The sequence below is a fragment of the Salarias fasciatus genome, chromosome 20 (assembly GCF_902148845.1).
Source record: "Salarias fasciatus chromosome 20, fSalaFa1.1, whole genome shotgun sequence".
Lineage (NCBI taxonomy): Eukaryota > Metazoa > Chordata > Actinopteri > Blenniiformes > Blenniidae > Salarias > Salarias fasciatus.
Genome location: NC_043764.1, coordinates 28,823,491 through 28,850,571, shown reverse-complemented (window position 1 = coordinate 28,850,571; position 27,081 = coordinate 28,823,491). Strand labels below are relative to the sequence as shown.

At 44.0% G+C, this 27,081-nt stretch overlaps 1 protein-coding gene across 1 annotated transcript in view; it reads left to right on the top strand.

The window, feature by feature from the left end:
- cpne9 (copine family member IX) overlaps positions 1 to 26,863 on the top strand; it is a 64,364-nt gene extending 37,501 nt beyond the window's left edge. Inside the window, exons 13-18 of the mRNA XM_030119172.1 lie at positions 5,094 to 5,275; positions 10,465 to 10,592; positions 16,229 to 16,331; positions 17,563 to 17,620; positions 19,212 to 19,285; positions 26,664 to 26,863. Coding sequence (XP_029975032.1) covers positions 5,094 to 5,275; positions 10,465 to 10,592; positions 16,229 to 16,331; positions 17,563 to 17,620; positions 19,212 to 19,285; positions 26,664 to 26,846 — 728 coding nt within the window. The 3' untranslated portion in view covers positions 26,847 to 26,863. The remainder of the gene's footprint in view (positions 1 to 5,093; positions 5,276 to 10,464; positions 10,593 to 16,228; positions 16,332 to 17,562; positions 17,621 to 19,211; positions 19,286 to 26,663) is intronic.
- Positions 26,864 to 27,081: the final 218 nt, after the last annotated feature.

Genomic DNA, 27,081 nt, shown 5'->3' with positions numbered 1-27,081 from the left:
CCCATTAAAATCCCACAGGGTAACTTATTGGGCCCACACATATTTAGACTTTTCTGACAATATTTAACTTTTAAGAAGACAAAGATGCTTTAAAAACTTTTTTAAAAGCCTCTTTTTCCATCTATCCATCCATTTTTGACGGCTTTTCCAGGGTCAGAGGGGCAGCAGGCTGAGCAGGGAGGCCCGAGCCACCTCAGCTGGCTCCTCTCAATGTGGAAGAGTAGCGGTTCTAATCCGAGCTCCTCCCTGGTGATGGAGCGCCCAGACACCCTATGGAGGAAGCTCATGTCATCCACTTTTATCCGCGATCTTGTCCTTTTGGTGAGGGTCGGAATGTAGACTGACTGGTAAATTGAGAGCTTCACCTTTTGGCTCAGCACCTTCTTCACCACAATGAACCGATACAAGAACTGCATCACTGCAGCCGCTGTACCGATCCGCCTGTCAATCTTACGCTCCATCTTTTCCCCATTCATGAACAAAACCCCAAGATACATTAACTCCTTCACTTGGAGCGGGGTCTCTCCACCGACCTGGAGAGGGCAGACCACCTTCCAATTGAGGACCATGCCCTCGGATTTAGAGGTGCTGATCCTTATCCTGCCGCCTCGCACTCAGCTGTAGGTGCTTCTTGTATCTCTGATGAAGCCGAAAGAACATCATCTACAAAAACCAGAAATGAAATGCTGTGGTTCCCGTACTGGACCCCTTCCGGCACCTGGCTGCACTTAGAAATTCTGTCCATAAAAAATTATGAACAAAACTGGTGGCAAAGGGCAGCTCTGCTGGAGTCCAACATGCACTGGGAACTGCTCTGACTTACTGGCGGCAATGCGGACCAGGCTCCTGCTTCTTTCATACAGAGACTGGACAGCCCTTAACAATGGGCGTTGGACACCATACTGTGGAAGCACCCCCTCAAGATACCACAAGGGATGCGGTCAAGCACCTTCTCCATACCCACAAAACTCATGTGGACTGATAAGTTGAGCTCCCATGAACCCTTGAGCACCCTGTGGAGGGCATAGAGCTGGTCCAGTGTTCCATGAGCAGGATGAAAACTGTGTATTTTCCCTTGGATCTGAGGTTCAGCTATTGGTCGAATCCTTCTCTCCAGTACCCTGCAATGAACTTACTAGTGTGATCCCTGTAGTTGGAGCAGACCCTCCGGTCCACCACCCCAGTCTTCCAATCCAGAGGGACTGTCCACAACCGCCACCAATGGTACAGAGATGTGTAAACCAAGACAGTCTTTACACATTCAGAGACTTAAAGGAGCACAGCGCAGTTTGCTCGTTATATGCGAAACACCGACCCCTGCAGGCCTTAGGCGTAACTGTAGCTTAGTGAAAAGCTTGTGTTTGTGACTTCTACCCATGTACGTGCACAAAAGAGGGGAACTCCTTCCTCGCTCTTTTAGCAGCGCTCGAGTAAAAGGTAAGTTTCTTTTGCCTGGTGGGGTCTGTGCTGGAGTTGTGGCAGTGCTAGAAGCCGGTCTTTTCTTACTTTCTGGAAGCTCCATCCTCAGTACTGCTCAGTTGTTGCTGCTAAGCGTCTGGCGGAGTATTGGCGGAAAAATCGAAACTTAGGATTACCAGGCCAGCGGGAGCACGCATTACATCATGCTCAGAGCGATTCGTACCCGAATCACTCATATTGCTGTGCCTTCAGTGCCCTGCACAGGAAAATAGGAGCGACTGCGATCTTGCAAAAATAGCTCTTGCTGCCCGTCAGGCAAAGGTGAAAACGTATGTGGGTGTGAATAATTGATAATTTAATATTTAAAACTGCGCTGTGCCCCTTTAAGGCACTCAGGGCGGATCTCGTCCCCCCCCCCAGTGTCTTGCCACTGAGGAGCTTTACCAACCACCTTGGTGACTTCAGCTGGGGTGATGGGTGAGTATACCTGTGAGACCTCAGCCTCTGCTTCCTTTGTGGAAGATGTGGCGACTTATTGAGGAGGTTCTCGAAGTATTCCTTCCACAGTCCATTAATATCCCCAGTTTAGGTCAGCAGCTCCCCACCTCGTCTGGAAACAGTGTTGGTGGACACTTGCTTTCCCATCCTGAGGCTTTCCAGAATTTCTTCGAGGCCGACCAGTATTCCTCCTCCATGGTCTCCCCGAACTCCTCCTACAACCACCCAGGCTACCGTTTGCTTGGCCTGCTGGTACCCATCAGCTGCTTTGGGAGTCCCTCAGCTGCTTTGGGAGTCCCAAAAGCCAGCAATGTTAAGTGGGACTGCTTATTCAGCTTCACAGCAGCCCTTACTTCCAGTATCCACCACTGGGTTTGGGGGTTGCCACCACAGCAGGTAGCGCAGACCTTACGACCACAGCTCTGAGAAGTTGTTTCAACAATGGAGGTGGAGAACATGGTCCACTCTGACTCAATGTCCCCAGGTTCCCTCGGGACTTGAGAGAAGGTCTCCCAGAAGACAGAGTTCAAATCCCACAGACCCTCACAGCAAGTCTGGGTCTGCCAAGTCTGTCCAGTTTCCTCCAACGCCAGTGACTCCAACTCACCACCAGGTGGTGATTGCTTGACACCGCTGCTGATCCCTTCACCCGCATGTTCAAGACACATGGCCGGAGGTCAGATGACATGACAACAAAATCAATCATTGACCTCCAGCCTATGGTGTCTTGGTGTCAAGTGCACTTGTGGACACCCCTGTGCTGGAATATAATGTTCATTATGTACAAGCTGTAGTAAGCACAGAAGTCCAATAAAAGAACAGTACTTGGGTTCAAATCGGGGAGGCTGTGTGTCCCAGTCACCCCCCTCCAGGTCTCACTGGCACTGCCACGTGGGTGTTGAAGTGCCCCAGTAGAACAATGGAGTGCCCAGTCCCCACACTGTACCTGGCCCCTACAGTTCCCTCAATGGGTGGAGAGTCCACCAGAGGACGGCCCATGTTGTCTCTTCAAGCTCAGCCTGGCCGGGCCCCATCGGCAAAGGCCTAGCCAGCAAGTTCACATGCAAGTGCCAACCCTGGGCTGGCTCCAGATTGCAGCCTCAGCTGTCTCATACTGGGCAATGTTTCGGTCCTTGCTTTTACTTTTTTATTCGGGCTTTTGAGCTGCTCCTAGTCTGGCCTGTCACTCAGGACCTGTTTGTCATGGGACACCCTAGCAGGGGCATCAAACCCCAGACAACATAGCTCCTGGGATCATGCGGACACTCTAACTCCCCAACCACATTAAAGGTTCATTTCATTTTCTTTTCTTTTTTTTTTTAAGAAGAAAAGTAAATGTCACTATACAGTACTCACAAAAAAGTTCTGGATAGTTGTTTTTCTTGGCAAAATTTCTTTGGAAAGGTAAAAAGTTCATGTTGCAGTGTCATGAAAGTAGGACAGCAGAAGCATGCAATGCTGGTTTTCTCATCTCAAAAATTCAAAAGTTTAGTCACGTTCAGTTCACCTGAAAAGTAAAACTTAAGAGGATTTTCGGATCATACTGAAATTTCATCTCTAAGCCAAACATACTGACTTTTTTTCAGTAGCGTACGTAGCACATGTAGTAAATATTCAGAGGTATCTTTTTCTCTCTCATTGGATTTCACCTTTAAAACATAGTGTCCTATTATGACATGTATTATCAGCAAATTACAGGACAAAATGGACAATTTACTAAATAGTTACTGGTATAATAAATGGTTTTAACCCTTTGTTATACATGGTGAAAATCAGCTCAATTTCAACAAAAACAATAAAATTAAAATCACTTTAATTGTAGCCACTTAGAATATGCAGTATTTCATGGCAGTTAATGGCCTGAAACACTGACTGAGTGCTTCTCTCCCTGAATAATTAGTTGTTTTTTTATTCTCCAATCAGAACATGTGTAACTGTGTTTTCCTCGGCATGACTTCGTGTTTTCAATTAGCAGCAACAAAAGGACGCTTCATGTTGAAGCACAACTCTGCAGAGTTGAAAAGCACCTCTGTAATGTAACGCAGTCCATTCTTCCCTGTGCTATGTTCAGGTGCTTATTTTCACATGATGGAACAGTGCAGTGAAGCGTGCAAGCAGCGTGGCGCGGTGAACGTGTTTGGTATTTTCATGGCCGGAGGCTTGCGGTGCACCTGCAGCTCGATGGAATTAGGAGGAGGGTGGGTGTGCTCGGAGGTTAGGGATCTGCCGTGGCTAATCAAATCACCCCCCTCCTGTCTTCTCCTTCAAAAGGAGGGCACTCCCTTTAGAGCCGAGCAGAGAGCAGTCGTTTCATACTGTACGTGCACGCGTGATGTTCAGGCAGCCGTTGAGGCGTCACCATATGCTAGCATGCCTGTTCAAACGGTGAATATTCTTATTATAATTCAGGTTGCATGACTGTATTTTTCAAGAGAGAAACAGCCTCCTTCCTTTAAATGTCTGGTTTTTTAGTTTAAAACAGCAATTTTCACAGAATCCATCTCTTCCACGACTGTAATTAAAAATGCAAATGTTGTTCGTTACTTTGGGAAAGCTTTGAAAAACAAATGAAGCATATGTCCTCTTCTTGGCAAGGATCATTTTGCTTTACATGTGATACACCAGCAGATGTGGAATTGTGTGGAGACGCGTGAAGCTGTGGAGACATGTGAAGCTGTGCAGCCATTTGGTGTCACATGTAAATATGGAGCCACATGGGCCTGTGGATCCACACGAGGCAAAACAATTTGAAAGGCTTTGAATGATTCTAGTAAATACAATTTCAAGAGTTAATAAAACAGATTAACATTTTCATTGTAGTAATGACATCTAATGCGGAATAGACTGAAATCACTTTCGATAACGAGATTAAACTAGCTTGAAGCTGCTCAAATCCCTGGTAAAATTATGTGCATGTTTCAATGAAACAGCGTAAACCATGCCAAAATTTACAATGGCTGAAAAGGCTAAATATATTTGCTATTTATTTAAAAAAAAAAAGTACTGTTCCAAGTTTTACTTCACAAAGTTCAGAAATGCAACAAAATCCAGTTTCTGATCATGAACCTGAAATAACAGTGTGTGTGTGTGTGTGTGTGTGTGTGTGTGTGTGTGTATGTGTGTTTTTGTGTGTGTGTGTGTGTGTGTGTGTGTGTGTGTGTGTGTGTTCCTCTCAGGTAACCCCTCCCAGCCCACCTCTCTGCACTATATGAGTCCCTATCAGATGAATGCGTACGCCATGGCCCTGAAGGCAGTGGGAGAGATTATCCAGGACTACGACAGCGACAAGCTCTTTCCTGCCTATGGCTTCGGAGCTAAGCTGCCCCCTGACGGCAAAATCTCCCACGCATTCCCACTGGTAAGACACACACACACACACACACACACACACACACACACACACACACACACAGAGCACATCCAAAGCACGTACGCCCTGTTCGGGCCTGGCGGGGTGTGGCTTGGACCAGGAGATGTAGCTGCGACAACAGCTGGTCGCGCAAGTTGAGAAGTTGGCTCATCTGCCTGCCAGCGGGAGTGTCCCAGCATCCCCTGCACTTCCTCCTCGCTCCCCCCTGAGGGATGAGGGCAACCAGTCAGAAATGACGGGATCCTGATCTGAAATCAAGCCAAGTCTGTACCTGTTCCGAGCGGATACATTCGGGCTTTAGCTCCTCGAGGCGGCGGCGGGGTTGGGCATCTGCTTGGCAAACATGTGAACATCTTTTCTTCACAGTCGATGTGTTAGAAGTAGATAAATGGGCGTAGGGATCGGAGTAGGTTTGCGAAGCCCAGATTTCAACGGCCAGACGGCTGAGTTGGAGCGTCTCCAGAGCTGCAGGCTGAATGTACAATAATTTGACAGTGTTTTGTGAACTCGAAGGCATCTGTTTCCAAGTGACGCTTCCAGTTGGTCGAGTGAGGTTTTGTCTGATTTGATGAATGGTGCGCTGTCAGTTTGGGCTACTGATAGTCCAACAGTGAGAGTCAAAATATTCCATTCTAAATTGTTGTTGTGGAAATTTGTAAACCTAAGATACAGATTGTTGCTAATAGCTTAGATACGCAGGATTCATGGACTCAAAGCACAGCCTAATGAAACCCAGACCGTTGAGGTCAAATAAGAAGCACTTGTAAATCAAATGGTGTTCATTACCGTTGAACAGCCGTGCAGAGAACAAATAAAATTATTCATTTTTCTTGCTCTTGCTAATGGAGCCTGGAAGGTCACACTCCAGGTGCTTTCATATTTTCTATCCAAATAGTGAGACTTTTCTTGAGTCACATCGGTGAGGTTTTATTCCTTTCTTTTTCTGAGGCATTTAGATTATTAGGCTTCACATAACTTAGTGATATCTGTTCAACAGTAGTTATTCAATTATAGTTCCATCTGTACTTGAGTGGATCAGAGGATGATAGGTGGTGTTCAACAGGTTTTACCTTGTCTGGAGGACTCATGACTCAAAACATCACTTGAAGCCAAAACCGGCCTGATTTCTTTATGTAAACCCTTCGTTTCGACGGCTTTCAGCATATAAAGTAGCTTTCTCCCTGTGCCTTTTCTTTTGTAGAGTTGGTGTGCACACATTGACATGCCATTGCATCACTCAGATTCTCTCAGATTTCACATCTTTCTGCCCCAGTTCATGGTTGGCTGACATACTTTACAGTGCAACCTGAGAGCCGGCAGAGATCACGACGAGGCTCTGTCGGCTCTGAAATGATCAGGATGAGATTGGAATGGATTAAAGATGATCTTCAGACTTCGTCGCAAGTCTCTGAAAACAGCCCATTGCTTCTATCACAAAGAGTCCTGCTTTAATAATGCAGTGGAAGTGGTTTAAGTGGATTGTTTGGGTGAATTAACAATCAAAGGCACGATCCATGCTCTTTCTTAGAGGTAAATGTGGAGACTTTCAGGGAACCATCGCCTTGACTGAGACAAGTTTGGAGAAGCCTTCTCTCTATTTCCCTTCCATCAATCCATTGATACACTGATCTGCTGTGTCACCTTCAACATGTCACCTGCAGGACAGGACCAAGAGAGGCGTGAAGTCACCTTCTCGTCTTAACACGCCGGAAACAGAAGCACCTGAATAGATCTGAAACGTGTCAACGTTCACGCTGTGTCGATATTACAACACATATTGATATTGTTGTTACAGTGTATGCTCTGCATCAGTTTTCAAGTTAAAATATTGATATCTACACTGCAAATGCTATTTTAAGACAGACGTGTTGGGTTTATTGTTTTTGTATTGAAGATAATGTTAATTTGATGATGAGGTCCTCTTTTCTGATAGTTCTACATTTTCTCACGTTAAGATCGTCTTGTCAGATAAGAAGATGAGTGAGAAGGAATTTCTGGATCACATATCGACAGTATCAGAAAGGAGATCTTTGGTTTTGTAAATCAAAGTAACAAAAAATCGAACGTAACAGTCCTGACTTATCAGTCATTCACTTAAACAGATTTCAGGAATTCCTCTGTACTTTTTTCATCAAGATGTTATTTGAGTCCACGATGGATGAAAGATGGACCAATATTACCAATTGATTAGGTCAGACATTAGAAAAATGTGGAAAAACCAAAGATCTATTGTAGCTTCTCGCCATATTTCACATATTAAAGCTTTTTCAAGGGATTTCCCCTTGAAAACTAAAATAATGTCCAATTACCTTTTGATTGAGCCTGTACCCCCGAACAGTTGGCAGCCCCCGCCGGGCGGCTGGGGGGGGGGGGGGGGGCACTCACTTCCCTCTTCACACACCTCTGCTCTGGACCTCAGGGACACTGAAGCTCTTCCTCCTCGCCTGGATGCTCACAGGCTTTTCAGCAGAGAAAAAGAAAGCCAGCACCCAACTGACTGCTGTGGCATTTTAAATTACAGGCTGCTCGGAATAAAACATTAACCCTTCAGAGGGCAGTCATACAAACACCCCACCCCAGAGTGCTTTCTCGGGATATTTTAGTGCTTTTGGGTCATTTCCACATGGTAATATGATATTAAACCAAACACTGATTGCCATATTTTAACCTAAAACGTGGAAATGCAAAACCATCAATCAAGTAAAGCAACAGGAAGGAAAAGATGGTTTGGAGAAGCAGATAAGGCAAAAATCCTATTTCAATGATTTTTCTACCATCTAAAGATGATTTTTTAAGTTTCCTGCTTGTGTATGTTGGCGAGAGCGGATTTATATTTGACTGTAACGTCTTGTCAGATGAATTCAGTAAGAGTGTGACCGTCGACCATTCATGCAGATGAAACTTCATCAAAGAATTTGGCAATCGACTGGAAACCACTGAAAATGCTGAAAACAGCTTTGTTTTAATGCATTGTGGATTCAGTCGTGCTGAAAGTCAAAACAAGCTCAAAGGAAATTAAGGAGGAGGAAACAAGAAATGAGTCATTTATAACCAGAGGCATTAAACTGATTTTCCATCAAATCAAACTTACCTGAAGACAAAAAACATATTTAACCTTTAAAATGAGGCTGATGCAGTTTTTACAATTTTACTTATACAGTAGTTTTAATTACTGTTTAGAATGGTGAAAATTATTACATTTTCAGCTGTTTGTGTTTCTGATTTTAACAGTTTCATTCAGTTTTCCAGGATTTTTTTCAGACCACTTTGACATTTCAGAACATGATAGAATAGAATAGAAAAGAAATAATTAATCCCAGAGGGAAATTCCTTTAAGCATTTATTCACACAGAAATAACAGAAAGACAGTTGGACATCACATAATATTACATTTAAGATTTAATTTAAAGCACTGATTTAAAATGTGAATTTGTAGAAGCACTAATATCAGCACAGAGTGAATTAAATTAACCAAAACAAAGCAGAACGTATTTACAGGAAGGAGATATACATAGCTTTATGGCCACAGGAAGGAAGGACATTTTAGCAAATCTGAACTTTTCTAAGAAATATAAATCATTTTTAAAATGACTCTTGTGTGTCAATAGAATAAAAATAAGCTTATATATAATAAGATTCAGCATTTAGTGGCTTTTGTCCAGAAATTTAGACACACTGAAGAAACATTTTCAGATGTACCTACTCTGGGATCCGGTTTCATAAATTTGTGATTTCTATCTGAACACAGCAATTCCTTGTTGATGCAACATCTGTCTGAAAAAATGACTTTACCGCATCATTCTAAACCCGTCTGGAACAGGCCTTAAAGGATTCTGGGATAACAGGTTTCAGAACTGCTGTTTTTGGAATATCGTACCTCAGTACAATTTCTGTACTTATGTATTAATTTACAAAATCTCTGTATTTTTGTCACATTTCCAGAACAGTCTGTTTGCCTTCAACATGCAAAATGTCTGCCCTCATTATTGTTCAGCAGTGCTACGTTATAATCACTAATGGTCATTCCAGTCCGTGTTTAGAAAGAGCAGTGGTTAAAACTGAAAGGAAACCTTTGACTTTTTTTGCCACATATTTAATATTTTCTTATTGTGAAGGAAGAGGTTTGAGTGCTCTTCATGAAAGTCCCAGGCGTGTGAAACACAGCAGCTCCTGCTCTTCAAACCTCAGTGGATCAAATTCTCCGCCGGTTACACGGCAGTGGGAGTTTTGGTAAAGTCGGGGGCTTAAGAACAGAACCAAAAATATTCGTGTTTCACAGAGCTGAATTTAACTTTGTGGTTATTCCGAACCGTGAATTGTGGGAAGAATATATAAATGGAGAAAAGTCTGAAAATAGCAGGACTTCTTGAAAAGGTGCTGGCTTCCTCCAGGCTGAGAGGATCTAACAAAAGACACTTTGGGGACTAAAAGTCATTATATGGTGGCTTTCTGCCTCTGTGACTCTTCTTTTATTAATCCAGCTGCTTTGTGACCGTGTGCTTTCTGAGTTTCCGCCACAATACAAATGTGAGGCTCCCTCATTAAACCGCTCCACGTCTCCCCTCAACTTCCTCCTCACCGCTGCTGATTAGCAGCTCGGCGCTCCGGGTCGAACGTCCCGGAGCTCACACAGCTGTCTGCAACTCCGCACCGCGCACAATGTGACGAGGATTAAGAATCAGAAGGGCCTTTACATGCTTCAGGTGGCACAGTGGAGTAGTGGTGGGCTCTCACACTTCACCGGGTCGATTCCAGGCCTTTCTGTGTGGAGTTTGATCATCTCCCACAATTTCCTTCTCCAACCCGTGGAAGCTCAGTCGCAGCGCTCGGTGGCTTGGAGGGCGAAAACAAGCGAGTCGGCTTGGAAGCAACAACTTTTCCAGCCGGCAGCTCTCGTGTAAACGAGGTGTAAAATATGCTAAATCCTCATTTCAGTGCCCCTGTTCGTGCATGACGCCAATCAAGGTGCGATTTGTAGCAAATCAAGTGTAGTTCAGCAGGTTTGATGCAGGATGGTAATAAATCGATCCCTTGAATGTATCGACTCAAAAGCTGTTTTACACGTGATGGATGGAGATTCATCTCTTCTGTGGTTTTTTTTAAACGATCTCAACAGAATGTAGCTTTCATCCCGGACAGGTCGTTCTCACCTGCTCCGTCCGGTCTGTGTGTTGCAGAGCGGTGACGCCGATAATCCCAACTGCGTGGGCATCGAGGGGGTGCTGGAGGCCTACTTCCAGAGCCTGAGGACGGTGCAGCTCTACGGGCCCACCAACTTCGCCCCCGTCATCAACAAAGTGGCAAAGTAAGACTGACAGCGCAATCCCGCCCTTTCCATCAGATTAATCCCACGGCTTGTTTGTTTTTCCCCGCCCGGAGCTGGGGGGTATTTTTGTTAATTTGGGATTTACACGCCTGGATCGTGACAGAAAAACAAGCCTCTTCGCCAGATTACGGATGCAGAGATCTGCGGAGGAAACGTTGAGCGTGGAGAAGTCAACACATGCAGGATTAGAGAGGTCACGCCTCCCGTCGGCTAATAATCGCTTTCATTCCTCGTGCGGGGAGATAATAATGTTTGAGGAACATTTGCTGAGTTATTTTGGGGGGAACGGAGGATTTTGGGGGATCGGGCTGAGTCCGTTTGAGAAGTTTGTCTTGAGATCGCTTGACAGGAAATGGTGAAAAGCATACATCAATAACCGGCTTCCCGCCCTCCTCTTCCTCCCGATGGCTCTGAGTCTAATTTAAACCTCTCTCATGATTTAATCGGCTCATTTAAAGCAGACAGTTTATCCTGATGATCTGACCTGAGACAAGCAGATGCGTCGCATCTAATCCCAAAACTGTCAGCTGAGGGAGAATTTACAGCTCAATCAGCTCAACAAGTCATATTCCAGGATATCGTTTTGTTTTTATGTCTAATTAGGAGTTTTAAATAATGTAAACATAAAGTAAGAACTTTGAACAAATTTGTCGATAAAAATTGATTTTTAGCTTTTAAATGATGTTCAGTTGTGTGTAACTGATGCTGTAGCAGTTCTAATACAAAATATCTATATATATGGTAATAAGAAGAAAATTATTAATTATTAATGAATTTTTTATTGGTCTGACAACATTTGTTTTTGAGTTATTCTAAGTTATTTAAAATGCAAAAACTTGGTAATATTCTTTTATTTGGCGATCAGTAATAATTACTGATTATCAAAGATTGTTAAAACAAACTGGGATCTGATATACGAGTACTTCAGGTAACCTCGGGGGAAACCTGTTTCCTTCACTTCAGTCTCATAAGGGACACTAATTCATTTGGAATTTGGATTGATAAGTGCATTAATTAATAGTAAAGTCTGAAGAATTCCTGTGTTCTTGACACAGAAGAGGTTCATGTTTCATTACAATAATAATAAGAAGAACATCACATATTAAAGCAGGATGATTTCAAAATGTATCTTTATTCACAGAAGAAGGTAGATTTCAATGGTTTTGATGTCTCTGTTCAGATTGTTTTAAAGTTTAACAGAAATGTTCATATCATTCTTTGTGTTCTGAAAATGTCTCATATACCTTTTAAATTACAATGAGTCTTTTCTGATCGTTCTACAACCTTGACACTGGATTTATTTCTCAGCTACAATGAATCATGAATGGCAAGAATAATTCTGACTGAGGGAAAATTGCATCTTCTTGCTGCAGGTTTTGATATGTTATGATGTATTTTGGGGAGTTTCAGTCTCCAGTCAGATAAATTTATTAAGAATTTTTTTCCTTCATTGAGGTGATTTCCCCTGTGAGGCCAGTCCAGAATAATTCACTTATTTCTAATCTCCTCCGTCCTAATAGACGAACACACACTTCTTATTAAACTCTAGTAAAGTCTCAGATATTTCACTTTAAATCCTCTTAATAATGCTCCACTTTTTTCCCCCTGTAGCATCCTCCAGGTGTTCGGGTTTTATTCAGCACACACCAGTTTGTTTACGAGCACAATGTGAAAATCTGTTCATTATCCCCCCAAAAAACCCTGATTTGCATCCTCAAGCCGCCGACGTGCCGTCAGATATTCCAGGCTGCGGCTTGTGCCTTCATTCAGTGTGCTAGTTAGAAAAACTCGATGAAACAAGAGGGATTTCAACATGGAAGACCACCTCACACACACACACACACACACACACACACACACACACACACATTGGCACGCGGCCGGCCGGATGTTTGGCAGGGTGAATTTGTGTGTTTGTTTTCTCTGTTGGTGTAAAAAGAGATGAAACAAGGAGACTTTAGAGGAGAGTTTCTATTTTTAGATCTGCAGTCAGAGTGGAGACTCAGGTTTGTCTCGGTCTGTTCAAGAAACGGAAAAACGAAATGAAAACTTATTTTAGAGGATTTATGCTACTTGTGAAAACAGATTATTTCATATCATCTTGCTAAAAAACAGCTAGTTTGATAATATTAAGTTAAAATATCCACTTTTAAAGCAATGTCTCCATGCTTTCCTGTACATCCATCAGACTGACTGTTAAAAAAAAACAATGATAAGGATAGCAGCCTCTGTCTGGCCGGTTTTGGCCCGCAGGCCACATGTTGGACAACAATGAAGTAAGCTCTTGATAAGGTAAAAGCATTAAAGGTCTCAACAGCTAATGGGTGTAATCAGTGTGTCAGACAGTGTTGTGTTTTAAGAGTATTATTGTTGTTTTTCCAGAGGATCAAAACAGAATTCTGTTAAAAATGCTGACTAGAAACTGTTCAGCCGCACAGCGAGGGCTGATTTCTCTCACCACATGTCATCTAGCTTATGAAAATAAGCACACAGGCCTTTCAAGGAGGTCATAAACTTGACATTCAGTCATAAAACTGTGTCACAAAAGACTGATTTTCTCTCAAAGTGCCAAAATGAAAACCAGCGATCAAACACTGAACTGAGCAGCTTCAGATATCTGCTAAAGCTGAATTCTGGACTATTCCCGCCATGAGCAGCTCATTTTGAACTAACCACACGTACTTTATGTGGAGCCGCACAATGCCAGAGCACATAGTTCTGTCAGATACCTTCACAGATGAGCCGCCGCTTCCACTCCTGCCGTGTACGTTCAGAGTATAAAAATAGAAGGAGAGCTCAGAGGGCGAGCAACGCCTGCTCTCCTCTCTCAGTACGACTGCCGCTCTCCTCCGAGAGACTGGCTGCCGCGTCTTTCATCCACCTTCACATTCGACGTATGTCTCTGCTCTTCCATAATGGAGCAATTATCCCTCTGGCTTGTAGAAGTCCGGAGGCGATGAGCAGTGACTGCCGGAGACTCAGAGCGCCGTTCTTTCATTAGACTCACATGGATCTCCTGCGTCGAGCGTGGAGTAGAAGAGCGTCCATGTTTGGTTAGGTATTAATTTGAATTTGAACAGACTCGTAAATCTTCTCGATTGTCTTTCAACGTCTTTGAATCGATGGAGAAGCGACTAACTAGAGTATGGAAATGACTCCTGATGAAAGTTTCATTTCAGAAACTGTTTGTTAGAAGCTCTCTGCAGCACAACATATAATCTATTGATCATCAGCTGTTTGTTCACCTTCTAGTTGATACCTTTTGCTATTTGCAGTCAAATGAGAATATTTTATTCTGTAATATTTAATATTATATTTACTCCTTTCACTTTGACTGAATCGGCTTCTGTTTAAAGAAAGTGTGCCATTAAAACGTTGATGTTAAGAGGATTATTGCCAGCTACCCTTAAAGGCAGAGACTTGGAAATAATTGATAGACAGAAGCAGGAAATAACATTTAATCTTTGGCCGTGAGGACTCTCTCTCTCTCTCGTGCGGTAAACACAACAGCTTACGTCTGAGTCCCGCCTCATTATCAGTCGGAGGAGAAGCCCAATGAATCATTAATGTCATAAAAATAACCGTGGTGGGGGCAGCGCTGTGTGGAGAATACACAAGTGTTTGTGTGGAAGTGTCATTTTTATTAGATTCTCGTGGCCAATCATGTGCTGCCAGGTTCTTCATTTACCCGGGATTTATAATTTCGAGGAAGAATTTATGCACCCTGAGGGGCTGATTCCAGCTCTGATATTCATGAGAGAAAGTTATATACATATATTACATGGAAAAGACGGAAACTATTCATCCTCTGAAAAAGCGCAGGCACTTAAGCGGACTTTCTTCAAAAGAAAAGCACATGTGACTGATGTTTTACAGTCACTTCCAAGAGCCAAAAGGACGTTCATCACACTTTTGAGTACTTAAAAAAAAGAATAATCAGTTCCAGGTGTTGATTTAATTGTTCAAATCCAACAGTCGTCCCAACAAAACCGTCTGGTGCTCACATCTGAGGAGGCTGGCTCGAGATTTAAGGCGAATGATTTTAGTCCAACACGAAGCATTTCTACATGAGTTCAGGATGTAAAACTGTCTCCAGTTCATTAGTGAAAATAAGGAAAAAGCTAAATGTTTAAAGCCAAAAGAAGAAATGCCTTTCTAAGATATAAGAAGATATAGAGTAGAGCATTGAAATGCTGGAACAACTCCATGTTTTCTGGATGGTCATAAATTAAGCTATATTAAAGCTGGGGTTGGCGATCTTGGAAAACTAGCATGTAGCACGAATGTAGCATCTCCCAAGGCTCCGCTTAGCTCCGCCCAGCTCCCACCCCATTGGAGGAGCTCCCGTTGGCAGCGGAGACGCGGAGACGTTCGCAGCGCACACGGAGCTTCCGCGTCCAGTGCGTTCCTGGCCTAACCTGTCCGCAGCGCTTCGTTTCTTCGTTTTTCTTTATTTGCACTACGCCAAGTTATGGCGCACTCACTGGTAAGTAAACCCCCAAACATTCGTCTCCGCCATTCTGCAGCGACGCTCCATCCTTCTACGCGCGCACTGAGCCAGGGTCAGTGCACGCCATTGACATGTACGCGCAGGGGGCAGGTCAAACGGCGAAGGGATTTGATTGGTTTAAAAAAAAGGTGTCCCGACAAGACTATTGGTTGCTGTTTGTCCCGTTTTACTCCTGCTGTAGATAGCGGATATTTTCCAAACTACTTTAAAAACACGCTATGAATTGCTTCCCATCGGGTCAGTATTTAAAAAAATGTATCTCATTCAGATCGCCAACCCTAGCTTTAATTTGAACATTGACAATAAATGTCTTATTTACCAGTTGACTGCTTTTGTTTTCATCGTCACGACAGATTTTTTGACAAATACTGAGTTGCATATTGTCATCTGACAGAATTCTCACAAAACTCATACCAGGTTTGTCCACTGGGTGACAGTGTTGAGTCATTGTTGAGTCATGGTAGCATGATTCTCTTCTTTAAAAGTTTTGCTTCCTTCTGATTTATAGGTGCAATTGTGTGTGATTGTGAGAAAGATGTGCAACTTAATGACGACGAGACTTTTAGAAAACAACACTCACGCCAAACGATGCAAAGTATTACCAACAACCCAAGATATGTTTTTTCTTTAACATAAACAGAAGTTATTTTTAATGAATAAATGATGATGTAAACCTACACTTTATGTCTGAATCTTCAGCAATTGTTGTGTTACCTATTTGTGAAGCAACTCAATACACCCTCTTGTGGTCTAGAAAGGTATTACAAGACTAAATTCAATACTTTAGCTCGGGTTTCCAGCTATGTCATAAATGGAGCTGAAAAAGCATAGATTTTAATGTACTTATTTACGGGATTGTAAATGATGGAGAGTATTTAAGTCACATGTATTCACAATGATTCTCATTTCCAAAAAGAAGATGTGACAAATGTCTTTTTTTAATGCTTTGGTGTTTTTATGTGAAACGACTCGGCTGACGACCTTCTAACTGAGGGTATTTCTGTCTTCTCTACACCTTGACTGAACTTTGGCTTAACACTGTGTGTGTGTGTGTGTGTGTGTGTGTGTGTGTGTGTGTGTGTGTGTGTGTGTGTGTCTCCCACAGCTGTGCAGCAGAGATTACAGATGGCTCTCAGTACTTTGTCCTGTTGATGATCACAGATGGAGTGATATCTGACATGGTCCAGACCAAAGAGGCTGTGGTCAATGTGGGTAAAAGTACACACGCACGCACGCACGCACGCACGCACGCACGCACGCACGCACACACACACACACACACACAAACACACACACACAAACACACACACACACACACACATACGCACACACACTCTCTCTTTCCAATGTCCCTGACATTGAGGCCTGAACTTTCACCCAAGCTTCAGACCTTTATCCATATTGTGACCATGGATGTGAATTTACTCTCATATCAGACTCATTTAGAAAGCATGAATAGCCTGTCTGCCATTAATACATGAATAATGAATCCTCTGTAAAACTTTTAGAGCAGCCAGACAGTTTTTTAGACTTTCCTGTGCTTGTTTAAGGAGAAAACCATCTGTTATTGCGCTACATTACACAAGACATTAAAACAGCAGCTGATATATATGAAATTATAACAGCTGATTGTCAAATTTAAGCTCTGCTGGACCACAGTTTTACTTAATTTGATGCACTTTTGGCCTGTATCAAGTGTTACAGGTCAAAAGTGACTCAGAGCAGCGTCTGTGCTATGAAGTTTGTCGCTCCAGGACTAAAGGATTTATATTAAACATGCCGAGCCACTTTAGGTAATATCAGGTTTTCAAGACATAGTATTTAAATTTGGGTTTATTTTTACTGCTGTCAATATTAAAATCACTCAGTTCAAACAGTATTTAAAAGGTTGTGGGCTCTGATTTTTAGCCTGGACAGAAGTTAGTAAACACACACACACACACACACACACACACACACACACACACAGGATTAACAATATTTTCCCCTGAGTTCCCCCTTCTCCTCCTTTGTGTGAGAACTGCTGGTCAAAGCTCCATTAAATCCCCCCCAAATAATAGTTTTCCACTTTTTCTCCGAGTGCTTTGGAGCAAGAACAACAATTTAGTGTCCAGCAATTAGCACCGGGTGATAAGTGCTGCCTTGGAAATGAGGCTGCAGTCCCTCAGCGCAGCACACGCTTCCTTATCTAGAATTCAATTGTAGGAGGGGGGGCGGAGGCGGGCGGAGGTGACATCCTTGCTGCTTATTAGCCTCTCATTGTTAGCAGGGGTTAGCATTACTTTGAATAACCTGTCAAAATCCTCTTCAGAAGGTGTCTCATCCAATTACGTCCGTCCTGAGTGGTTTCCCGCAGCAGGCAGGGCGGAATGTTAACATCCGTGTATTTGTTCTGGTCTGTAACGCGACGCTGTTCCTGTCTTGTTGTCTCCTGAACAGGCGGCGTCGCTGCCTCTGTCCATCATCATCGTGGGCGTCGGGCCGGCAGAGTTTGACGGTGAGTGAGGAGCAGGAGGCTCGCGGCGGAGCAGCGTTCGGTCCCGTGGTGGATGGAATGTCAGAGCCGTCCTCTGTGTCTCCGCCTCGTTGTTTTGTCCCATGTGCCCGAGTTCGGAGTAGGGAGCATTTCGTGACTCTGTAGTCATAGTACAGTCGGACTTTACCTTTCAGCTGTTTCTGTCTCAGACCCAAACTAGCATGGAGTGGCTCTCGAAGACAGGCGAGTAGAAAAACTGGAGAACTTACGTCCTAATGTGGCCAGCTTTAAAAAAAAATCTCCAAACTTATTTCTTTAAGTTGAAATGAGAAGTAGAAAACAGTATAGCTGTGAGATGCTAAATGAAGTCTGTCAAAGTGTCTTTAACCAAGACTTTGAAACCCAAACTGTTATGGGTTTGAATCCCAATGAACGTGTCCTGTATGTGAGTATCGGCACTAAAGTTCCTCGAAATATTCATGCTTTGCTGGAATGAGCCACACGGCTCATAGATCTGCAGAAACCCCGGAGGAGGAAGATGACACACAGATTATCAGAGCCTGCCGTCGTCGGTAAACATGGGAACTCCGGCGGATCAGCAGGCCGGTCACATCCGGTCGAGAAGCGTGTGACGAATAATTTCAGATGTTAAAAGCCTCGACGGTGCAACGACACAAACCAAGTCACACTTTGTATGAAAAGCAGCGTTCACACGTAAACCTTGACTTTTCACTGGGCCTGACGGGCTGCAGAGGGAACCGGGCGCCGCAGCCGGATCGTACCTGCTCCTTTATGCACTCCCGGTGACTCGGCTCCACCGGTCCCGGGAGAGACGCCGAGGAAAAGTCAATGAAGCGGAGGCAGCGGGCGCCTTCCAGGCCGCAGATCAATGAATGAGTGAATGAGTGACTCGCGGAGCTGCCGCCGCTCGCCGGCCTGTGACGACTCGGTGCTTCATCATCGTGTCGGATCAGCTGTCATTTTCTCCTTGTTTAAGCAATCGAACGGCGGATCGGCGCCGCGGGCGCCGGAGCGTGTTTGGAGGTCAGGGGGTCAAACTGTGCACCTCTGACTAATTGAAGCTCCTTCTCCGGGGAGTGTGTGTGCTGAATATCTGAACAGCAGCGCTGCCGAAGCCCCTCCACCCTGCCCAGGTCCGGTCTTGTTGATTTGGCCCCCGCGTGGCGTGCGTCGCCTGATTCCTACCTTTACCAGACGCCAGTTATTCGCCGCTGCACAGGTGCTTGTTTGTGAAGACCTCTGAGAGCGACAACCTCCAGCCGAGCGCAATTTCAGACCCTCTTTTTTTCCTTTCTATATTTAGCCACAGTTGTGCAGGCTGCCTGAAAGCTCTCCTACAGCTTCATTCCTATTATTTTCATTTTTTGGGACCTGAAGTGTAATTGTGCATCCTTTTTTACATGAGAAACTGCAGAAAGCATCGAAAGCCATTCTCCAGCTCACCGTCCCCACGCTGCGTTCCACTTCAACAATTATGTGGTGAAAATCCAAAAGCACATCTCGTCCCTCCTTTATATTCTCCCCCAGCGCTCCTCGCTCTGACTCCCCGTCCCTCTCTCTCTCTCTCTCTCCCTCTCTCTCTCCCTCGCAGCGATGGAGGAGCTGGATGGAGACGAGGTGAGGGTTTCCTCCAGAGGACGCCTCGCCGAGAGAGACATCGTTCAGGTACTTCTTGTAATTCCTGCTAACTTTGCGGGTGAGACTGGAGCGTGTTTCTGTCAACAGCCTCGGCATGGGGCGCACATCCCACCCGGAGGAGAGAGGCTTGCATTCAGAACACGCACTCAAACACACACCGGGGAGTCGCTTCATGAACTGTATCCGTCCGTGATGAGCAACGCAACAGGCAGACGAGGACGTCTTCTTCAGTTCTACATTAGCATGACTGAGTCAGATTCATCAGACGATACGGATCCTTTCCTGTTTGCACAGCGAAGGATTCAAAGCAGTGAGGGGAGAACGTGGAAAAACAAAGTAAGGTTAGAAAATGTACTTCAGAGCTTCAGCGGTGCTTCACGATCATAACTAACTCTGGCAACATGGCCGTCTTTCTGCTGTCTGGCCGATCAGAGTGAGACAAATTGGTGCTATTAAGAATGAGACGCGGGAGCAGCTGTGGCTCTGCTGGCGGAGTTGATTGAGTTGTCTCTCAATCAGCGGGTTGCACGTTCAGTTCCACATAGTGTCGTTGAGCAAGACACTTGAATCCCAAATTACTCCCAATGGACAGAAGCTTCTAGTGCTGGGAGAATGTGTGAGTGACTGATCCGCTGAAGTGGAGAAGTGCTTTATGAGAGAAATCCATTCATCTAATTGAGGTAAATCCAGTCGATACAGTTATAAGAAGGATTAATCAGATTGTCCAATTGTATTGGATTAAAAATACCAGACGAGTGAGAGCTCAAAGCTTCGAATTAGGAGTAATTTACAGCTGTGCTTCCCAGGAATGGGGAATTATATTGTTGCATTGTGGAGGAACGGAAGAGGGAGTAGAGTGTAGTTTATCACCCCACACACACACGAGTGACAGCTGTCATTCCAGGAAGCAACACCTGACAGATCATTTCTGCCTTTTTAACCCCGCCATCAGTGCACCACGCCTCCCCACGTGACCCAACCCGCCCCTTCTAATGTGAGGAAATCCCCCTCCCAGCAGACACCACAGTATCCCGATTTCATTTCATTTGCTTGAGGCAGTGTTGAAATCGTGAATTGAAATATCATCAGCATCAGATGTTTTTGTATTGAAAATGCTCTGAATTGACGTTTGTACTGACGAGTTGGCTTCCTGTCCCGTCAGGCTCTCTTGGTGAGATTTACATGAAAAATACAGGTTTGTGTGCAAAGTGGATCATGGAACTCCTTTATTTCTGCTGTAAATTAAGTGATTTAAGAGCATTCGCAATAAAAATCTGAGGAATTAGAAATACTTTATCTCCTCGATCATCAATCAGCACGAGCCGGGCGTACACTCAGAATTCCAATCATTATTCAAACCATTCAATCTGCATGTCTGTCGCTAGAGAGGAGATGACATTTAGAGAAATGTGACGGTGTGTGTCTCACTCTGAGATGTTCACGTCTGTCTGAAAGAGAAGAAACTGAGCAGGTTGGAGATCAACATTTAAAGATCTGAAGTTACAGATCAACAATCCAAGCAACGAGACTCCTGAAAACAAACGCAAAACAAGTAGCTTCCGATGGAAATGAAGTGAAACATTAAATCTGTATAGAAGTTAATGAATTTTTGCTGTTTTATCGAACAGCATCAGAGAGTTCTGATTAAACAAGGATTTAAAATGGACCAGTTATTTAAAAAAACCCTCCTTTTTCTTTGCTCCCTTGTCTTCAAAACCAAAATCTCAGGCTCATTTCCAGTCCTGTTAAAAAAGAAAAGAGGAAAAAGTGACTTCAGAACAGACATTAGAACTCATGAAGAAGATCTCACTGATAACTGCAACGCAGAAAGTGTCAAAAATTAAAAATACTCTGCAGCAAAGTGAGTGATCCCTGGAATAAAAAGCAAATTAGTGAGTGGGGAGGGTTCAGAATAAATTAAAAAGGTGTGAAAATGTCTTTTTCTTCCGTGTTTTGATCACTTTGACCTTGATATTTCTCATTAAAAGTAAGAAAAGAAAGTTGGAAATATTTTTTTCCGATGGTGCTGAAGAGCGATGCTGGATATATTGGATCTGTTTGATGTATGTGATTTACTGGAGAGCAGAGGAAGATCTCACTGAAGATTGATGATGAAGAGAAGGACAGAATAAAACACCTCATCCTCATTCTTCCATCCTTGACTCCATGAAGAAGCCTACAGAAATAAGCCTTAACTCACGCCTGGAAACACTTTCACCAACCGAAACATTGAACGTTTTTAATAAGTAAATTTTAGAAAACGCAAGGGAGGAAATACTCTTTAGTGCTTCAGAGACACTTTGTGTTTTATCCTTTTTAATCTCTGTTAAAACAGCATCTTTAACTTTTATGTTTAGCTTTGAGGTTTTTCACGGAGCTGCATCCGAGCGTGATAAAACCTCTCGGAGTTGTTTCACAGATATGAAAACATCCACAGGAAGCAGATAACACTGCAGCTCTGCAGAGGAAGAGTACACTGATGAACGAGCTCTGAGAGAATGCATTAAAGATAGGAAAAGCAGAAAGTCGTTAAAGAGCAAGAATGGCGCTCTTACCCCGGCGTTAACGTCTTATATTCTGACCTGCAGAAGAGCCACAGCAGACCCAAAACCCTTTACTGGCACCGAGCGCTCGTTTCCTCCTGTACCGCTGGGGGCTACTGCACATTGTGTCGGCCGCTTCTGTTCTTATATTGTAGCATATATAATATTGTGGAATCAGTGGGTTTTGTTCCCCTGCAGGTTTTCAGTGTCTTCCAGCTCCAGCACCCCAGAATCTAATAAATGTGTGTGATGAAGGTCTGCAGAAACTTGGATAAAAAGCTTCTTGTTACACTCTCGAGCTCTTGGAGGAAGACGTTGAAACTGCAGGATCTAAAGGCTTCATGCCTGCTGTGAGGGTCACATGTCCCTGGAATCAGGATCAACCAATAGGAAGTTCTTTTTTAACAACGTGGAATCTGCTCAGTGGCAGAGTTTTATGACTGAGGCGTGTCAGGTGTCAGGCGGCTGAAGGCGGCGGGGAGGCAGGAGTCCTGCAGCTCAGCTGTGGACCCTGCGGTGGTTTTGCTCTGTGTGGAGGACAGCGGAGTCCCGGGGATCCTCTCAGCAGTCTCTACCACTCTGCAGGAGTTTTCGATCCGTGGCAGTGGTGCTGCCGTGCCGCTCGGTGAGGCAGCTGGTCAAGATGCTCTCTGTGGTGCAGCTGGAAGCTGCTGAGGATCAGATTCACAGTAGAGTCCAAATGTACATACGATGACTTGACAATTTGTGTACAGTAAAAATCAATGTCATGCTCATTCTTACAACTCAACATTTCACTTTATGTTTGTCTTGAAATCTCAAGATTTCTCCGCATTTCTGTCCCCCATGTGACTCTTTTCCCTGGCTTTCTGTAGTTTTGCCAGGCGATTAGAGGAGGCCTCTGCTCGGGGTGTGTTTTATTCATCCACTCACTCGTCTACATCCTGTTTGCTTTCTGTGGGTAAACACTGCTGTCATTTCAGATGCAGCCCCTCCCCGCTCACCTGCTGCTCCCTCATTACCTCCACACCGATCCACCGGCCCCCCCCCGACACAAGCCGCTGGCCACAACACACGGCTGATGTTCCTCTTTTTATTCCAACAGTCCTATTATGGCGGCTCGGTATGTCAGGAAACCAGAGGGGGATTTTTTACAGCGTGCCTAATTTTTGGCTTTTTGCTGTAAAAGCCTCTGGCTAGCACAGCTGCTATAACATGTTTTATTGTCCATGGAACCCAACCACGGTTATTGCAGTTAACAAAAACAAATAGGAGAGCAAAGCTTTAACTACAAATCCAGAAGAAACTTCCTTTTTTTTACATTCATGCTAAAACTGTCCAACTGAGATAAAGTTAGACGTTACACAGCTGTTTGTCTCTCTGTTCTGCTGATTCAGTCCCTGGAGAGATGCTTCGTTTTGTTTAAAAAGTCAACTGTTTAGTTTTATGTGGACCTCAGTAAGACTCCTCACTCTTTGTTCGGTCTTTGGACTGTGTGTATTCTTACATGGCACACCGAGAGCCCGATTTACCAGCATCCTGCACGTATAAAGTGTGTTCACACTAATGCGCTGCACTTTCAGTAGAGTTTCATGCTTCCGAGCCTGCACAGTGTGTGCACAGCAGCTTTTAAGAGTCTATGCATTCAGAGGCATCCTGCAAGGCCACACCAATAGAGTTAATATTGTGTTATTTGTGTGCATTTTGCAGGCATATATAAATAAGGGTTTTAAATGCTTTTTGTGTTTTTATGTGAGAATCTGCACAAAATAGTATCACTTCCATGTTGGTTTGCTCGTGTTCATGATCAACGAGTTCATAACTTATAAGAAAAAAAAAATGTTTTGATGGAGGACGTTATCACACATGTTAAAACTGTAAAGCAAATACCTTTCAGTTTCAGGGGAAAAATCCAATCTGGGAGAAGATTGTTCATGAAGTCAAAGTTTAAGGTGCAACAGAGAAAACGTGATAATAAAGTAAAAGCTGTGGGAGGCCAGTTGAGGAAATTCCTCTTTTTCCTCTTCATGCAGTCATTTTAGGGGAAACAAAGTCTGTGGTTTGTTTGGCAGAGTGGCCATCTCCTAGTCAGGAGGTTGTTGGTTTGATTCACGCCCTCAGCTGCTCCCAGTGGATGGGTTGGATTGCCTTGCATGGCAGCATCTCCACGTGTGTGTGAATGGGTGAATGTGAAGCGCTTTGGGCTCTGCTGTTCAATATGGTCATCTGAATACAATTTGAATGATTGTCTCTTGTCTGATTGTCATCGTATTAACAATCCAACTTGGTGGTCTGTCCATACGAATCTATCTCCCCATTGATCATGTTGATAGTGTGTGTGATTTCATTACAAAGGCAAAAAACTGCACCCACTATTGGTAAAACATGACAGTTAGATCCTACACTGTATCTTTTTCAAAACGATGCCATGTAAACATGAAACAAAAACACAAAATTGATCCGTTTTCACTTCAAACGTTGTGTACATGGAACCTCAAAGATATTAGGTCACGTTTTAAAGCTTTACTTAGAGTTTTCAAGTATAATTTCATTCTTTTTTTTTCCATTTGTTGAAATTGTTGCAATGAGTAATTCGCAATAAAGGGGGTATATTGATCTGAGATGGGTGAACAACAAGCTGTCATCCGCTTCACTCTGACATTTATTAACAGCTTTGGAGAGAAAATGGAAAAAAAAAAAAATGTTGCTACCGCAGGATTTATGTCTTAACTTCCATCTCTTGGAGAAAATGAAAGAAAATGAACCTGAGGAGGAAGAAATGTGAGAGTGGCCGACATTAATCACGCCTGTGGCGTGCGTCTCGCTGTGGGACTTTGAAGCACGCCGCCGTTCGCATCATCTAATAAAAGTTGAGCTGATGAGAAGAGTGGAGCGTCCCCGCTGCTCTCCGTGGTCCTTAATTAAAGCTTCAGAAGGCGAGGGGCAGCTTCAGAATCCATCAGCCAGCAAGGCGGGCCAATACCCCTCATCCCCGGCGTCACTGCTGTCTGACCCCCCTCCGTCGAGCACCGGGTGCCGCGGCGTTGTACCGAACACAGCAGACGGATGAGGCCGGCCACCGTGACACATCTCACGTCTGAAACGAGCAGGCTGAGCTTCCGCTTAATGAGAAGCGTTTGGGATTTATCTGATGTTTATAGACCCTCCGAAGCGGGGGCATTAACGTCCCTGCGAGGCAGGAAGCGAGCGGCTGGGGCCCCCATTAACCCCACTTTAAGTGACAGTTTCATTATGTGAGCAGACACCCGGAGGCCAAACCAGCACTCCAGAGTCCATTCAGAGCAAAAACAATCTGCGTCTGAGGAACTTATTTCACAATTACCAGGTCCTTGAAATGAGCGCCGGGCGCCCTCGCCCCTCCCCCACCCCAACCCCGCTCCATGACTCACTTCATGTTTAAACAGCACCGAAAGTCAGGAAACGTGTGGATTTCATGCTGCTTATTCCACAAATGTAAAGTACCATATTTGTTGGGAAAATGCATTTGTGGGACGAGCAGCAGGGCTCTGGAGAAAAACCTGACAATCCCACAAGAGCAGACAGAGGAGATTTTGGGTATAAACAAGACTGTTCCAACAACAAAAGCACTGCTAATCTCTAAAATATATGTTTCCTTCACTGTTCTCAGAACTGTGGGGGTTCATGGGGATTCCTTGTCCTAACAGGTTCACACTCTGTGAGGTGTCTTTGCTGAATGCTTCTGATCAGGATCGATGAGGATCATGGGAAATGTGATTCAGACGAAGATCTGCTAAGGATATAAAGTCAGTGAAACGAAATATATTTTGCAGCAGCAGGCGTTTCTCCCCGTCTTCGACACGGTTATTGGATCAGTTTTGCACCCATATGTGGCATCTGCATAATCCTGCATCTATTTCCTTGAAGTATTCTATTGGAAAAGACACGTCTGAGCAGCGTTCCTGCACTATTGTTCCTCTCAAAATGGAAACACGACAGGTTTGTTTGCTCCTCAGTATGAGGAATGTGAACATCAGCTGACATGCAGTGAATGTGTTGTATGTAATATTTTACAGATCACAACAGCAAACACTTATAAAGAAAGTAATAATTTATTTCTATCGGTCTAAAGATATTTATGGCGACTGACGTGAGCCTGTTGTATGTAAAGCAAACATTCAGTTTGTTTTCAGTTTATTGAGAACAGAACACTGAAAACATCAAGAATGGAGATCTCATGATCATGAAGTAAATAAACCATCAAAATGGATAAATAAAAGACACATTGGGTATGATCTGGACTCTACTGGAGAGGAGGAGCATTACTTAATTTAGAACAAGGCACCACTCTTCCTTTAAACACTCTTTTATTGATACTTCTTTGTTTTATTTTAAATATTGTTGGCACTTTAAATTTCTTTCTCTACAAACTGCTCTTCACACAGATCGTTTGTACAGTTTTGAAACGTTTTGTAGCACACATACCTATAACTTTTTCGATATGCTTTTCAAAAGAAAAGCTCAGTTTTAATTAATCAGGTTTTTGCACAACTGAACTATGACACCATTTCTTCATGTGGGAATCTGCTTTACAGCCACAGCTGATAATGTGGTGAGACCGGTGCCAAATCACAGCGCTATGATTCTGCATGTATGGCTGGCAGAGGATTTCTTGAAGTGATATAAGTTTTAGTTTTTTGTCCTTATCAATGTAATACTGCAAATTTTAGTAATTATTTGAATAAAACAAATGATCAACCTCGTCTGAAATCAATAGGAGTTTTACAAACGACCTTTATTCTCACATTAGTGGCAGTGTAAAGATTTTATACCACAGAGTGTCGATACATGGATCAAGCTAAATAACTTAGATCTGTACTTGTGTATTTCTCTTCCTTCTTCAGTTCGTTCCGTTCAGAGACTACATCGACAGATCTGGAAACCAGGTCCTCAGCATGGCTCGTTTGGCCAAGGACGTCCTCGCCGAGATCCCCGACCAGCTGCTGTCGTTCATGAAGAGCCGGGGAATCGAACCGCGACCCGCCCTCTCCACCTCCCCGCTACCGGAGCTGCACCGGCACATCTGACCTCCCCCACAAATCCCCGAACCCCCCGCTACCCTCCCCAGCACATTGTCTCTCCACCCTCTGTCTTTCCTCCTGTCTCATCTAAGTGGAGCAGAAGGTATGCCCACCTCTTCCTCCTCTTCCTCTTCCTCCTCCTCCTCCTCCTCCTCATGAGGCACATGACGGAGGCAGCCTGTCATCCCCGGATCACCTTCTTCTTCTTTCTCTGCCTCGCCGAGTGTCTTTGGAAGGTGCG